Raw genomic sequence first — 15,659 nt, 5'->3', positions numbered from 1 at the left:
TTTTTTTTTCTTTCTGTTCTTTACTTTTGAGCCCGTTTTCCGTAGTACTGATCTTTTATTCCTTAAATTAAAAAATTAACATACAGACCCTAATAAATATTTGGAATATTTCATACTTGACGTTAATGTTACATTGGCATTGAAGGCCTTTTGTCGAGAAAGTCGAACTATTGTATTTTATTGTGAAATTCTTGTATAACTAATATTTGATACATAGTACATATATTATATTTCAGGACTAACAAGATGCGCTTTTCTCAGACCACAATTATGTATTATGGACTTTTAACATTGATGTCAATTGGCACTGGCATTCTTTTCGTCAGTTGTTATTTCGATAATATCTTTCCGCTACAGTTGGTAAAAACAAAGGCAGTAGTAATTACAGATAAACATGTATACAAGAAAATATATTCAATAACATGGAATAAACGACCCCACGTGATACCAACAGGTCTGCTCAAATACAAATTTAGGAATTGTAATTTCAGGAATTGCAAGATTAATGTAGCATCGAATGAAACTTCACTTAGTAAAAGCGATGCTGTGTTATTTTATCATACTAGCCTTAATGGTAAGGTTCCAAATAAGTCATTCAGTCAGAAATGGGTATTCATTTCTGTTGAATCTAAAGCATATACAAACAAAAACTTTATAAAAAAAGAATGGGACAATAAATTTGATTGGGTACTCAGCTATAGATCAGATGCTGATATATATTTTCCGTATGGACTACTGGCAAGAACAAAAATACAATCTGAAAAAAACTACACACAAATTTTCCTTCAAAAGATAAAAAATGTTGCTTGGGTAGTAAGCAATTGTAAAGCTGTATCAAAGAGGAACACATATGTTAAGAAGATGGATAAAACAATAGATGTTGACGTGTTTGGAGGGTGTGGTAAAAAGTGTTCTTCTCCTTGGAATGATGACTCCTGTTTCAACGATTTAAGTAAAGTATATAAATTTTACTTGGCATTTGAAAACTCTCTTTGTGATGACTATGTCACTGAAAAGGCATACCGGTTCTATCAGGATGGTTTTGACCTTATTCCAGTGTACCGAGGAGCTCCGAATGTAAGAAACATTTTACCAAAAGGTACATATATCTCCACATTAGATTTTTCAACACCTAAAGAACTAGCTTTGTATCTAAAACATGTGGGAAGTGATGAACGTTTGTACACTAGTTATTTGAAAGCAAAAGATCAGTTCTTCTCAAGCTCGTATTCACAGCAGGAGATGTTGCAAACTCTTCATTGTTCTGTTTGTGAAAAACTAAATATAGGGTATCAACGAGGCATTAAATTTAATTTAACACACTGGATACTTGAAAAGAAATGCCACATTCCCACAGATATTTGACTATCTGATGTGCAATGATGTAGCTTAAATTGAACTATCATTATAGTTTCTAATAATATCTAATATCTCTTACAATTAATTATGATTTAAACCTTATTTTACATGATTTTCAACATTATTAAAAACAGTTGAGCGACACAGGCTCTTGTGTAAATTTTTGATTCGTCGAGCTATAACTGAAAACAAAAAATATTTCAAATTTGGACTTCGTGTAAAGTACGTCGAACTTGTTTTTAAATGATCAACTCTAATTAAAAATATTGTTATAAATTTTTATAAATTTCCTGTTTACAAAACTTTGAATATTTCGAAAAAGTAAGGATTTCTTATCCCATGCATAGATTGCCTAAGCCGTATTTGGCACAATTTTTTTGAAATTTTGGATCCTTAATGTTCTTCAATTTTGCACTTCTTTGGCTTTATAAATATTTTGATATGAGCGTCACTAATGAGTCTTATGTAGACGAAACGCCCGTCTGGCGTACTAAATTTTATTCCTGGTACTCTCGATAACTACTACTATTGTTTCATTTTCGTTATTCTCTTTTGATTACTATTGAATCTGATTGTTTTTTATTAATAAGCGTGAATCATTATATATTTACTTTATTTCCTTATTATCGAAGATTTTGCATGTATTAAACAATGTTTGTACAATAATAATATTTACATGTTGAATTAAGACATTAGAGAGATTAAATGATTTAAATGTCACATATTAATTTTTAAGTTAACTGTTATAAATAACGCTGCACATTCGTTGAACATGTGTAATACAAGTTTTTGAGAAATAAATATTGTTATCATTATCTAGATCATATTCCGTATAACATTACAAAAGTGTTGCTGTGAATGTGGATGACGTTAGATTGTCTAGATACACACTGAACATACTCGTGTTTATACTTATTTTAAGTCCTCCCAAAGCTTCGCTCTTAAGGATGTTCGCTGCTCAGTTTCAAAATAAATAACTTTTCATAAAACTAGTATGTTTTGATAGGGAATAAATTGAGGAATCCAAAAAGCAAAAAAAATATAGGGATCGATGTGCTTGTTTTCGAGATAAGAAATCCAACAATCTTACACTTGTCAATATAGCACTCCACAGAAAGCCAACCGAGTAGGCTTGTGCTCTTGTCGGATCGTGTTCGTGCAGGAAGCCCTTGAATTATTTTACAAATATATTTGTGAGAACGTTCTAACATTGAAAATTCAGTATTTGAAAGACCATACCAAAGGTCACAAGCAAACATTGCCTTTGGATAACACATCTGAAATACTATTTTGGAGCACGTCAATGGATTAAGGAAGGACGGGTGCATTCCGGATTTCATTACAGATAACGCAGTTGCACGCAAAATTCGGCATGCATTTAAAGTTCTTAACATGCTCTTAAATAAATTCGGCATTTAATATATTTCTAACATGCTTGGTTGATGTTACAACTGGAATGTCCGCCCCGTAAAGTTTCAATGGTTGACTGATGGTAGCACATTTTGAAGAACAAAATTTCGGTACTTCGCTTTTTGCTGATGAGAATCTGAAGCCCCAATTTTCGCTATATGTTTGGCAAGTGTTTATTAAAGTTTTCATACATTTTGATGTTGTAGATATAAGAGCAATGGCGTCCGCTTGTACGGTACTGCTTACACGAAGATTGAAGAGCATACTTCCATAAGGATTTTCTTCTAATTGTCTAAGAAGATTATTAATGAACACTAAATAAAAAACATCAGACAGTATCCCGCCTTGTCTTACGCCTCTTTTGAGTTCGAACCATTTTGAACACTTTCCTTTAAATTGCACACAGCTTCGCATGTTCTGGTTCATTTCATAAATCCACACCAAGTTAAACCCCGAACTCCAAAAATACCCATTGGAAAAAGTATTGCAACACCAAATTGAAATTGAAATTAAAAAAAACGCTCTTTATTTTTTTGTGATATAATTTGGTAAAATAGAACCAGTTAAACATTATTTAAGTATCACCTGAGTTTAATCAATAAACATCGACTCGATAAGTTTTTATCTGCGCATGCAGCTACTGTTCCCGTAAACAGCAAACCAGATGTTTTTTATCCTCATTGTTTTCAACACTTTAAATAACCAAGTTTTTAAAGTTATGTGATTAACACCTTGTAATGGGTCCTTGACAACTCTTAACTGCAGCAAGATGCCATATTATCAGCATAAGAGAAGCAGGGATGTCAATGTTACAACTGCACGTATTGTTGGATATCACCATTCCACTATAAGTCTTTTTGAGAATAAAAAATCAGGCAATAAACGCTGTTAGACCTTCCGAGATAACGAAGACCCTCATATACCATTTGATAGGGAAAATCAAGCATAATGAAGGTTGGTCAGAAGGAAACCCATTACAAACAAGACAATCCAAAAAAAAAGAGTGGTGGTCATACAGGAGCCTTTTAACAAGAACTGTTCAAGATCGACTCATCGCTACTAGTTATCGTGCGATAAGACCATTTCGGAGACTTTTGCTAACGAACAGACATACAGTTTTCCGTATCCAATGTAGTGCAGAGCTCGCCAGAGTTGGAAATTAGCATCGTGAAGGAAGATCCAATGTTCAAATGGAATTCAGCTCATCTTCCTTGTCCCGATCGTAGCCCGGATTTGAACCATATCGAGTATATTTGGGACACTATTGGGCGGAAAGTGCGCGAAAGGACACCCTAGTTCAAACACATCATGAAATAAACAATACCCTTCATCAAAAATGGTTGCTGCTACCTTAGCAGAAAATTAGTCGATTTATCGCAGGAATCAGAAGACGTTTAGATGCGGTTATTCGTTTGAATGGAGGCTGCGCACAAAGTACTAATTCTTTGGCATATAACGATCAACTATGATGTGAACAGTCATCTGAAGATTAATTTTGAAATGTCTGACATTGTAAAGTTCGACTACAGTAAACGTTGTAAAATGCATTTTTTTTTGTACATAAAAACACTTCATTTTGCTATTAAAATTGTGGTTATATAAATCATTTTTTTTTCAAACATGTTTTGTTCGTTTCAATGCCAATGTTATCATAAACTATGTTTCAATAATATTATACACATATTTTATTATTTTTTATCCAAAAAAAGAGGCTGATTTTTCAAGTTTTAAAAAAGCAAGGTGTTGCAATACTTTTTTCCATGTGTATATATGCAATTTAACTTATAGTCCTTTGTGCCATAGAGTATCAAATGCTTTCATGCTGTCGAGAAGTGTGACGATAATATTGCTATGACGCTCTAAGTTATGGTATACGGCTTCTTGCATGTTACAACTTGCATGTGTGCTAGATAATGTCTTCTGGTAGGCAACTTGTGATTGGTGTGGAAAGTTGTGATGAAGCGATAGTAAACGAGTATATAATGCCTTTTCAAACAGTTTTGATATGATACATAGTAGAGAAATTCCCCGATGATAATTCGGATCAGACTTTGATTTGTTTCCACCTTTATATAGAGTTACTGTAGCATGTTTCCAGTACACGATTAAACAAACTGCACAAATGACGCTGGAGTAGTTTTTCGTCGTACTTCAAATGTTCGTAACAGATTCCATCTAACCCTAGAGATTTGTTGCACGGAAAATTTTATATAGTTCGTCGAAAGTAAATTCCTCCATATTTTTGTTTGTGTTTGTACGGACAGTTTTTTATCAAGTCGTTGACAGTATTATCGACAGCCTTTTCATTTACAGGGTTGATCAAATTGCTATCGAAACTGAATACAGATTGGAAATGAGTTACCCAACCGTCACGTATTTCGTCTGAAGAAATAAGTTGAGTACCGCTAATATTTAATTGTTGACAATGCGATACACGTTTGCGCCCATTTTTAATCACAGACCATACAAAACGTTGTTCACAGTCGACAGATTATCCGATTTTACGATTTATTTCACTAATGAAGCTTTCATATGCTAGCTCAAGCTGTTTTCTAAAATTCAATTTAGCGCTTTTGTAATCACTGAAATGTTTTATTACGGCCGTGAAATTTGCCATTTTCAATCCATTTTCGACGTTGTATTCCCATAATGGTATAATATTCTTTCACAGTTTTTGTCCAATACGGTTTTAAATGTTTTACATATTGTTTGCCGGGTTAGAATTCGATATCGGCTCTCAAAATAGCAATCACTATTTCACTGTAGTATTGTTCAATATTAGCCGGAGTAGCAGTTGGTGTTTTTTTATGGTTTGTTTATTTTCTTTTGAATTTGATTTCTTTAACATATATTTATTCTTGTTTTGTTTATCTTATAAAGCTAGATCAGAACTATTTTGAAAGATTATCTCCATTACATGATTGTTTCAAAAGTATGTTAACGTAAATTTCGTGATGACTGATCGTTTCAATCTCGTTCCATAGTTATGACTATGTCGTCACATTTGCTCATCAATGTTTTGTATGATCACTCAGTATGCATACTAGTATACAAGTTTATAAATTAGTCTCCATTCAATTTAAAAAGAATTGATATATCTTGTCGTTTTATTACAGGTAATAAGGGTTGAATTAAATTTTGTAGATGAAATGTATGCGATAAAGAAATTTAGTTCCTTGTATACTGATTGATATTCGTTCATGAAATGGCAGTTGTTGAAAATTCGATGTCCTGGTCAGACGCTCTCATTAAAGGAACTGATAACTTTTTTGAGTTTCCACTGAATGTTCGTCTAACAATTTTTATAATACCAGTAGGATTTTTGTTCATAGTCCTTGGTATAGTAAGTTCGTCATGGTCGGAATCAGATTCATCACGACAAGGACTTTGGGATCACTGCTCAATGCTGACTTCCTACCGAGGCTCCTTCGAATGTTGTGAAAGTATCATCAATTTTCTTGGAAAAGACACACCAGGTAATGAAATATGCTTAGACATTATTTTCCGTGGGAATGACTCGTCGGATAACAATTTAGATATTATTTTCAGTCTGCAAATCATTTATTTTTAATTCGATTTATGTTACTTTAGTAATTTAAAGATTTAATATCAATCTACTAGTGTGCAAATCGTTTATGGTAAATGGTATTAAGTCCTACGCCATTATTCATATGACTTCTATATACTAGTATTTATATTTAGTTCCATCTTCATGCCTAATATATTTATCATGTACTGTGTTTAAACTCTAGATTCTACTGACGAGGAAAGGTAGATATATTATATAGATAGATAGTTTATTAGTGCGTCACCATTTATAAACACATGGAATAAAATATCTACATATATCATAAAAACATAAATAGATATTAATGCGATTCTTAAAAGAATGATAAGAGACAAAAAACACTAGGCCACCAAAATTTTAATTTTTGGTTAAGTCTAGGTGTCCAAGTGGTCTAGATTGCAGAAAGTTTTGTTAACAAAACTTTGAATTTTTGAACAAAACTAAGGCTTTTCTACCTCAGGAATAGATTACCTTAGCTGTATTTGGGAAAACTTTTAGGAATTTTTGGTCCTGAATGCTCTTCAACTTAGTATTTTATTTGACATTTTAAACATTTTTTATTCGAGCGTCACTGATGAGTCTTTTGTAGACGAATAGCGCGTCTGGCGTAAATATTAAATTTTAGTCCTGGTGTTTATGATGAGTTTTTTTGTAATATAGAGCTAAGGTCATCTGAAGTACAATATCCTTCGCATTTCGTAAATTCAAAGTTTTGTAAACAATGATTCACCCTTATTTTCATATACTAGGGAGGATATCGATGTTATCTTTCTTTTTTCCAAAGTATGGAAAATATTTACTTTCATTAAGTTCATAAGGTAAAACAGAATGATATCTTTCGCTTCCAATGGACAAAAAGTAATATCACAAAAATGCTGAACTCCGAGTAAAATTCAAAATAGAAAGACAATTTTTCGTTTCATTGGAGGTAATTTTCGTGGTATGTTTTAATGGAGTGAGTGTTTCACATTATTTAGTTTACTCGATATCCATTTGTTTGTATAGATCGTATATACACAACTGGCTAATTGTGTCAATCTCTTATATACATTGTAAAAGAAAATATTAAGTACCTTCTTTTTCGGACATGATCTTTTTTGTGCTCTTCACTCATTCCTGATTTAACTACGATTAATTTGAAAATGTATGGTTTTATGTTCCTGTATATGACACATTCCTTTTTATCTAACTTGGAAATCGTGCGATTGATGAAAGATATACTAGTTTCAAGCGGTCCTCCAGAAATTAATTAATAACTCAAATTTTGTAACTGATCTGACGTTGGTAAACTTCCTGTTACCTATATATATATATCTACCTTCTGGTTTTGATTGTAAAGTTTGTTAAATGCCTTCAATTTATCCAGGATAGTCCGATAACAACGCTTTATATAATGGATTTATAACGTAAAGTAGTCCTTACCTCTTGCGGTTTATACCTTGTCGTTCTAGGTGACATAAAAGTTTGAAAAGTATATGTTTTTTGTAAGTTAAAACATACAAATGTCTTTAAGGGTAGCACAATACAAAGATGTTCTACCTCCAATTCCCCAGTTTTAAAATGCTGTAATTTTCTTTATAACCCTCAAAAATTTATAAAAGTGGTATTTATGGATAGCTAACAGACTACTCTTTTAAATAATGAAGTGTTAGTTTTATACAACAATTTTGTAATTATTATAATGTGAATTGTGTCTACAAAATTTAACAAGAAATTTCCACTTTTAATCGAAATTAGCTTCTTCGTGGATAACACGAGAGAGTTGATTTTCTTTGTATGTTGTTCCTAGAGCCATTATCTCAGATTTTGGGAAGAATGTATAGATCAAATTTTATACCTTATCAAACATTATCTACTTTTATGTGGTAAGGATGTTCTAATTACAGATTTATGCGAGGATAAAATACGATAGCAATAGTTTGAGACACCCTTTTGTAGCTCCTGCTTCGTGATTAAGATATCGTAAGAAATTCCTGTATAGAGATGATATAGCTAAATTCAAGATTTTGCCGTTAATTGCATAATATTTGATCATAACACAAATATTGCATTCATTTAAAAGATTAATCTATTATCTATCTATTATATATACCTTTTTTATTAATTTATATGCAGTCTTAAGTAACAGCATTTTAAAGGTTGAATATTGGAAGTAAATAAATCTTTGTATTGTGCTACTTTGATTTCTTAAAATAGGAAAAGGGCAACGACACAAGCTGTACGTTGTAAATAATGGCTTATTGATACGTTGATGTTGATTACTGTAATAATATCAATTGCTGTCAATTTATGGTTTTTGCCAGACAAATTTGCTTATGTACATTTCAGGAATTAACATATTTTTAGAAATATTGAAATATTGTGTTTTTGCATATTATCCCCGTTAATAAACTTTATTCGGTCAGGTGATAATATGTCGTACAATATCAGAATTACATATGCATGTCATGTAAGTTAAACCTAAGACACCATCAACGTCAATTACCATCAAAACAGTTAATGTTCTAATCATAATTTTAAAAACAGACTACGGTGACCTATAATTGTTAATGTTTGTGTCATTTTGGTCTTTTGTGGATAGTTGTTTCATTGGCAATCATACCACATCTTCTTTTTTATATGAATAAGAATTATTTTCATAAAGATACGCATATACTAATATGAGAAATATGTTTGATCAATTAATTTTTAAACCCGGGAAAACAAAGAGTCAGGTCTTTGTGCATTTTCCTTCATATTCTATGGTATAAGTCGATGCAATGAAACGAAATGGAATGGGCGAAAGACAATGTCTGAATTAAAACTTTTGTCTTTTAATAAAGGATGGATTAAAACTACAAGTGCCTTCCAAATAATGTCAATGTTTGCATCGGATGCGCTGTCGTTGTCATATCGACAATGTGTGTTTCGAAATATAAAGACAGCATAAAAATTAACAAACTAGTGTGGATGTCGTATTTGATTACAGGTGAGTAAACGTGCATTAGAAAGTTTTGCAGACTCTATTTGCTGGTTTTATAACGTAGTTTTTACCTTGACCACTTCCCTTTATATGTATGATCATTTTAGAAAAATCTTTAATCTTAAGCGGTGGTATAAAATCTGCAAATGACGATTTTCATATGTGCACAATTTCATTCCACCAATGATAATGAAAATAGATTAATGAAAAACAAAACACAATTGCCATTGTTATATAAAAGCCATCACAATTATTTGACCATAACAACAATTAAATATAACATATATATAAAATATGCCAAAAATGTCCCTTTTCAGGTGTTTTTTTTTTTGTCAAACATGAAAGTGGCCACATTCGTGTTCATCCTCAACCTTCATATATGTTATGTATTATCATCAAATACAACTTACATTTCAATATTAAGAATGAACACAAATGCCGCCACTTTCATTTATGACGGAAACCGTCCAAAATATAACTAAAACGCTAAATTTTTGAAGATTTCAGTACTTTAGTCTGACTTAATGCTGCTGCTAGAACCCGATATATATGTGAATTGTAGTGTCAAAAACGGACCATATTTATATTCCAAAAAGGGGTCTTACTGGAACTACTACTTTATATTTAGTATTCGTATTAGCGTTAGGGCGACGAAAAAGCTGTCTTGTATATTCTCCACTTTGTCGTCCACAAATGTTTATCATTATATGTATTGTACAATAGGGAAAAAAACAATACTAAGCAGGTGTGGTAAAAAATGCGTTTACATCCAAATACTTAACAAATATATGTGAACGGAGTTATCCTACATTAAATACTGATTACCCTAGAATCGCAATGAAAGCAGGGATGCTTTACATATTACATACAAATAAAATCCCCAGTATGAAGAGTGTCTCATTTGTAGCTTTTTGTTACATACACCTTCCCCATACATCTCGGCATAGTCAATGTACAAAACAGAAGCAAAGAACAATACATGCGATAACAAGTTAAAGTAGGAAGAAAGAATATGTTTGTGTAATTAAAGGCAACAGTATCGATTGAGAGGGAAAAAAATCGGATTACAAACTAACACTGAGGGAGACACATAAACTATAACTTATAAAAGGGACAAAATAACAACAGGAGCACTGAATTAGTGCAACAAAAATAAACGTCATAAGTAAACATTAACATGTCCGAAAATTGAGTCTTGACTCCGTAATACTTTACAATTTCAGCATTTTTACTAATGATTAGTATCAGTGTATATGGCGGAACATATCACAAAGAAGACTGGCTAAAAGATCACAGACTTTCTGGTTCATTCGCATGTGCAACTATTGCATTTTTCCTGTACTTGTGTGGAGGTTTGGCTATCATAATAATGAGCTATCAAGGTGAGATGACTTCAAAAGTTTATATTTTATCCATGTTCAACTTTTACCGCCGTTGTTATTGAACATGCAATCAAAGTTACTGAAAATAAAATGTTACTTAATACAGGCCTTGATTTTTAGTATCCTAGGCTATCTAGGAACCGTCATTACTGCTGCTAGCATTTGATGCTATTGGATTTTAAATGTTTTTGAATTTCTATTATATTTATGAACAAAATAGTTCTTAAGCAAATGAATATATTTTAGGAGAAAATAAAGTGGAAGTTGTTTATATTTCCCAAAAGGAAGAACCTAGACCAAGCTCATCACTTCCAAGTCACTATTTATGGCTGGCTAAAAGACCAATAAAAACTCCAAAGTACTGGACAAAGTTTGACAATTCAAAACGAATTGATGAATGGATAGCTCAAAATCCGTCTTCCTTATTTCATCTGGTACCTGCGTCAACATTAGAAAAAACTGCTATCGATAAACTTGTTCAAAGGACTTGGAAGGAGGATCTAGTTGGGGTGGGTAGAGATGCTAAAGGTATAGATCCGCTAGTCTATAAAAAGCTACAGGTCATCAAAGTCGAACGAGTCGAAAATGCTCCATTATTCGAAAAATATGCTGAAAATCGAGCAAAACTTTTTCGAAAGGTAGGTAGAGGAGTGGTCTTAAATAAGCTGGAACAGACAGGCAAGGCTCAAAAAGGGCCGATAATAACAACAACCGAAGACATACTTTTAAGAGACGTGTATCCCGCAGTAAATGAATATTATCTCTTTCATGGTACGCCTGTTGAAATAGTTGATGCTATCGTTACTCAAGGCCTAGATGCCAGATTAAATAAAAGGGGAATGTTTGGTCCAGCTGTGTATGCTGCAGAAAGTAGTACCAAGAGCGATTCGTATGCAGGTGAGGAACATATATTGTCTGTATAATTTAAGGTTTAGTTATTATGTGGATACCACTAATAAGCTTGTTTCCCTGTATATTTAAGGGTTTATGTAAAAGGTTTTCATTTATTTAATCAAATGTTTTGAATTGAATATAAAGGAGATTCATCCTAAAAACTTATATGAAGAACTCACTGTAAAGGGAGATAAAACAGTGTTTTTAGAACCTACAACAGGTACTCCCGATTCAAAATCTCTTGAAAATCAAAATATAAAAAAGGTACAGATATAAAAAAAAAAAAAAAAAAGTCTAGACAGAATAGCAAAACTCACAAGTTCAATTGAACAGATTTTCTGAAGTGTAGTTATATCGTCCATTTTTACTGAATCCATATTTCCCCTTGACCTATATTATAGGAGGTTTGAGTATCAAAAACAAATAATTGGTAGGTTAATCCTGTTATGTGTGTGTGTTTGCTCCATGTCAAAAACAATCGTCAATCGTTTTCATGCTTCTTCTATTCATGGATCTTGACTTCTGGTAAATAAGCATTGTTTCAAATATTCTATCATCTTTCATGATGTTTGATTGTCATGTTTTAAAGATTTTTGTCAGATTTTTGGAATCCTTTGTTTTTTCCATTTAAATGCCTTAAAAAATGTTGCCCATTGACCATCACTTTTCTTTTTATAAATCATTCATATGTATAATTATAAGCCATCTGTAAAAGCCTTATTAGGAGGTTTGGCATGCCACAAAACCAGGTTCGACCCCCCCCCCCCCCCCCCCCCCCCCAGTTTTTCCTTAAAAAATGTCCTGTACCAAGTCAGGAATATGGCCATTGTTATATTATAGTTCGTTTCTCTATGTGTTACATTTTAACGTTGCGTCGTTTGTTTTCTCTTATCTTTAGAGTGTAAATTCACGTTGCGCTAAGACGTGTCACGGTACTTGTCTATCCCAAAGTCATGTATTTGGTGTTGATGTTATATTTGTTATTCTCGTGGGATTTTGTCTGATGCTTTGTCCGTTTCTGTGTGTGTAGAATTTAAGTGTTGTGTCGTTGTTCTCCTCCTATATATTTAATACGTTTTCCTCGGTTTTTTGTTTGTTACCCCGATTTTGTTTTTTGTCCATGGATTTATAAGTTTTGAACAGCGGTATACTACTGTTGTCTTTATTCATTAAATCTTTGTTATGTTTTTTACAGTTTTTCAGTACATAAACTTGTCAATGATAAAGCGATGAAAAATCAATTAAGAACAGTTTCCCGCAAAATGTAAATAGCTAATATCTTGAAAACAAGCACCTATATTTATGTTTTTTGCTTTTTTGGTTCCTTTATTAAACCCGTATCAATATATACTAGTGTTATGAAAAGCTTATTATTTTGAAACTGAGTAGCGAACTTCCTTAAATGTAAACTGTAAACGCGTAAACTCATCGCTGAACCCTTATAATGAACTCCCAACGTCTGGTTTGGTAAACAAATGTTGTTTGGTTAATATCTATCTGACGTTTATCCAAAATATTTTTTGATTCCTTTTCGTGTAACAGAAACACGTGTGTTATTTGTGATATATTTTCTTTTTTTGTCAGATTCACCACAATCCAGGGATATAAAGTCGGAGAAAAAAATGATTTTATTGCGTATGCTTCTAGGGGACATGTTTGTTCTGAATTCCAAAGAAGTTTTTCAGCGTCCTCCTTGTAAAACCTGCAGAAACGATCGCTGTAGTGACAGGTCACATGATCAAGCCGGGAACTGGTTCTATGATTCCGTTGTTGTGGACGGACACTGGAATTTCCGAGAATTTCTTGTTTATGAACTAAATATGTGCTATCCAGAGTATGTTATTACTTACAAAAGGACCTAGGATTGAGGTTCTTCATTTTTTTTATCCGTCCACGAAGCTTATAAAACAATGCAAGATAATTTGGTATTTTGTATGTGTACGGTTATAAAGAATAGTATCTATAATACTAAAATAACGAGGTCCAATTTGTCAGCCGTCATCGGGTTAAAACGACAAATCAAAGAATTCAATTTTATATATAGCCAATATAGGACAATGGTGTTGATTAAAAATTACACCACTCCAGCCCTTTTGTTTTCCACATAATTAATATTGTCAATAATTCCCGGTTCCGGGTCGAATCCGATACCGATACCAATAGTGCATTCACCTGTAACCGATTACTTTATCTACATACGTTCTGCATCTGACAGGCGCACCACCAAACGCAGTATTTCGGATTTTGCTATATACACGGGTCAAAATCACAGGGTTGACGCTTCTAAATTCAATCAGTCAAATTGTTCCCTTTGGTAGCATTTTAATCAGTAAGACTTTCTAAGATGACAATACGAATACTAAAAATCTCGACTTAAAATAAGGCGTAATGGCACAGTTTTAAATTTGTTAGCTGACATGAAGTAAAACAGCGAATCAAAGAATTAAACTTTATTTATATAACTAATATAGGACAATGCTGTTGATTTGATTAAAAAAATACTCCAGTCACGGACCCGCGATATCACGGGTGTGTTCTAGTTTTTATATGCATTCAGGTTATATATATTATAATGTTTAGTTCATTTATTTTTTTTAGAACTGTGAATATTATATTAGGAAACCAGTTTCCCTTTGTTGACTGCGGTCATAGATTCTTCTTAAATTGTCACAAATATCGTGGAAGGGAAAGGGTATAAAAAATATATGTTTTGATTAGAAAAAAAACAAAACTAAATAATTCACAAAAATGTCATGCCCACTCGTCAACCGTTTCTGTGCAGTAACTTTATAACCAATCCTTTTCAGTAATTATCATGTTGTTTCTCATTTTAAAATTGAAACGAAATTCGATTTTGACAACGACCTCGCATGCAGAACAGTATATATGACCCTTGACTTATTATAACAAGAAATGTATTAATATAACCCGTGATACAGTCATTTTTACAGTTTTTCTATTGTGAATCTGACAGAACCATGTCAAGAAAAGGGGGAAAAAATCCCTTCGTTTGATGTGTTTGAGCTTTTGGTATTGCTATTTGATAATTGAGAAACTTTCAGTTTTGAATTTTAGATGACGGTTAATTGAGAAAAGCGCTTCGAACACACATAATGAATAAAGTGTTATTTTCATTTTTAAGCAGTGATTCAATATACTGCTGACGGTCAGGTGGACTGTTAACCCAGAGGTATATCATCAATTCAATAAAAATACTTAGGTAATGAAATGATTTATAAAATCCTTTTTTTCAATCTCTGCGTTGAAAAATAAGAAATTATTTAGAAACTTAGGTTCCAACTCCTTCAGGCAAAATTAACCCTGCACGAATTTGGCAATTCTTTTTATGTCCTTTCTGTTTACATAGCTTCTCAAGTATTCAGGTTTTTATGCATCTTTGTGTTTCAATTTTTTTGGCGTTCTCAATAAAAATTATTGCGAATTTATGACGAGCCGAAATCCAGTGTTGTCTTCGTATATTGTCATTTTATAAATGGCATTGATATTTCATAGATTCACATTTTATTTTTGTTTTTACTAAATCTTTTTTCTTCTAAATATACTTTTGACCATGTTCCCCTGCAGGAGACGAAAAAACATAAACAGTCATGAGTGTATAATTTTCATTTACATAAATGCCTTTTGCTGGATTACTATGCTGGTGGTCTGTTATTCCTCGGGGTTGTCCTTTAGTCTAGCACTTTATTCTTTAACATTGACAATTATTTTCTAATATTTTGTTTAGGAAAAAAGTTGAATAAATTCACAAAAATGTCACGCACACTCAGACTGAAAGTTGGCTCCGATCCTTTCTGCGCAACAACTTCATAACCGATACTCATCAGTATTTATTATGTTGTTTCTCGTTCCAAAATTGAAGCAAAGTTCGTTTTTGACCATTTCTTTGTTAAAGTCATAAGAAACCTCAAATAAAAAAAAATAATGCATATGTTTTTAATAACTCAATGGATAGTTTTCATTATAAAACTTATGTACATATACTTTTTTCTGAAGAAAATTCTTTAACTTATTCATATTTAGAAGAAGTGTACTTTATTTTAATTGCTTCCTTCCAGCAAGCAAT

At 32.4% G+C, this 15,659-nt stretch overlaps 2 protein-coding genes across 2 annotated transcripts; both read left to right on the top strand.

Moving 5' to 3' along the window:
- The first annotated feature begins 246 nt into the window (after nucleotides 1-246).
- LOC134705741 (alpha-(1,3)-fucosyltransferase fut-5-like) lies at nucleotides 247-1,365 on the top strand. The gene has a single exon (XM_063564460.1). The coding sequence runs from the start codon at nucleotides 247-249 to the stop codon at nucleotides 1,363-1,365; it is 1,119 nt and encodes a 372-aa protein (XP_063420530.1).
- A 4,575-nt stretch (nucleotides 1,366-5,940) lies between these two features.
- LOC134707094 (uncharacterized) lies at nucleotides 5,941-14,062 on the top strand. Its single transcript, XM_063566599.1, has 5 exons — nucleotides 5,941-6,245; nucleotides 9,160-9,305; nucleotides 10,523-10,681; nucleotides 10,928-11,578; nucleotides 13,160-14,062. Exons 2-5 carry the CDS (start codon nucleotides 9,236-9,238, stop codon nucleotides 13,435-13,437), a joined length of 1,158 nt encoding a protein of 385 aa, XP_063422669.1. The 5' UTR covers nucleotides 5,941-6,245; nucleotides 9,160-9,235; the 3' UTR covers nucleotides 13,438-14,062.
- The last annotated feature ends 1,597 nt before the right edge of the window (nucleotides 14,063-15,659 follow it).

The sequence above is a fragment of the Mytilus trossulus genome, chromosome 2, assembly GCF_036588685.1.
Source record: "Mytilus trossulus isolate FHL-02 chromosome 2, PNRI_Mtr1.1.1.hap1, whole genome shotgun sequence".
NCBI classification, from domain to species: domain Eukaryota; kingdom Metazoa; phylum Mollusca; class Bivalvia; order Mytilida; family Mytilidae; genus Mytilus; species Mytilus trossulus.
This window is presented reverse-complemented; position numbering and strand designations above follow the sequence as displayed.

Coding starts and splice junctions, on each gene's coding strand:
- LOC134705741 (XM_063564460.1), top strand. CDS start 247: ATGCGCTTTTCTCAGACCACAATTATGTATTATGGACTTTTAACATTG.
- LOC134707094 (XM_063566599.1), top strand. CDS start 9,236: ATGTGTGTTTCGAAATATAAAGACAGCATAAAAATTAACAAACTAGTG. Junction 9,306..10,522: donor GATGTCGTATTTGATTACAG/GTGAGTAAACGT, acceptor TTACAATTTCAG/CATTTTTACTAATGATTAGT. Junction 10,682..10,927: donor CATAATAATGAGCTATCAAG/GTGAGATGACTT, acceptor AATATATTTTAG/GAGAAAATAAAGTGGAAGTT.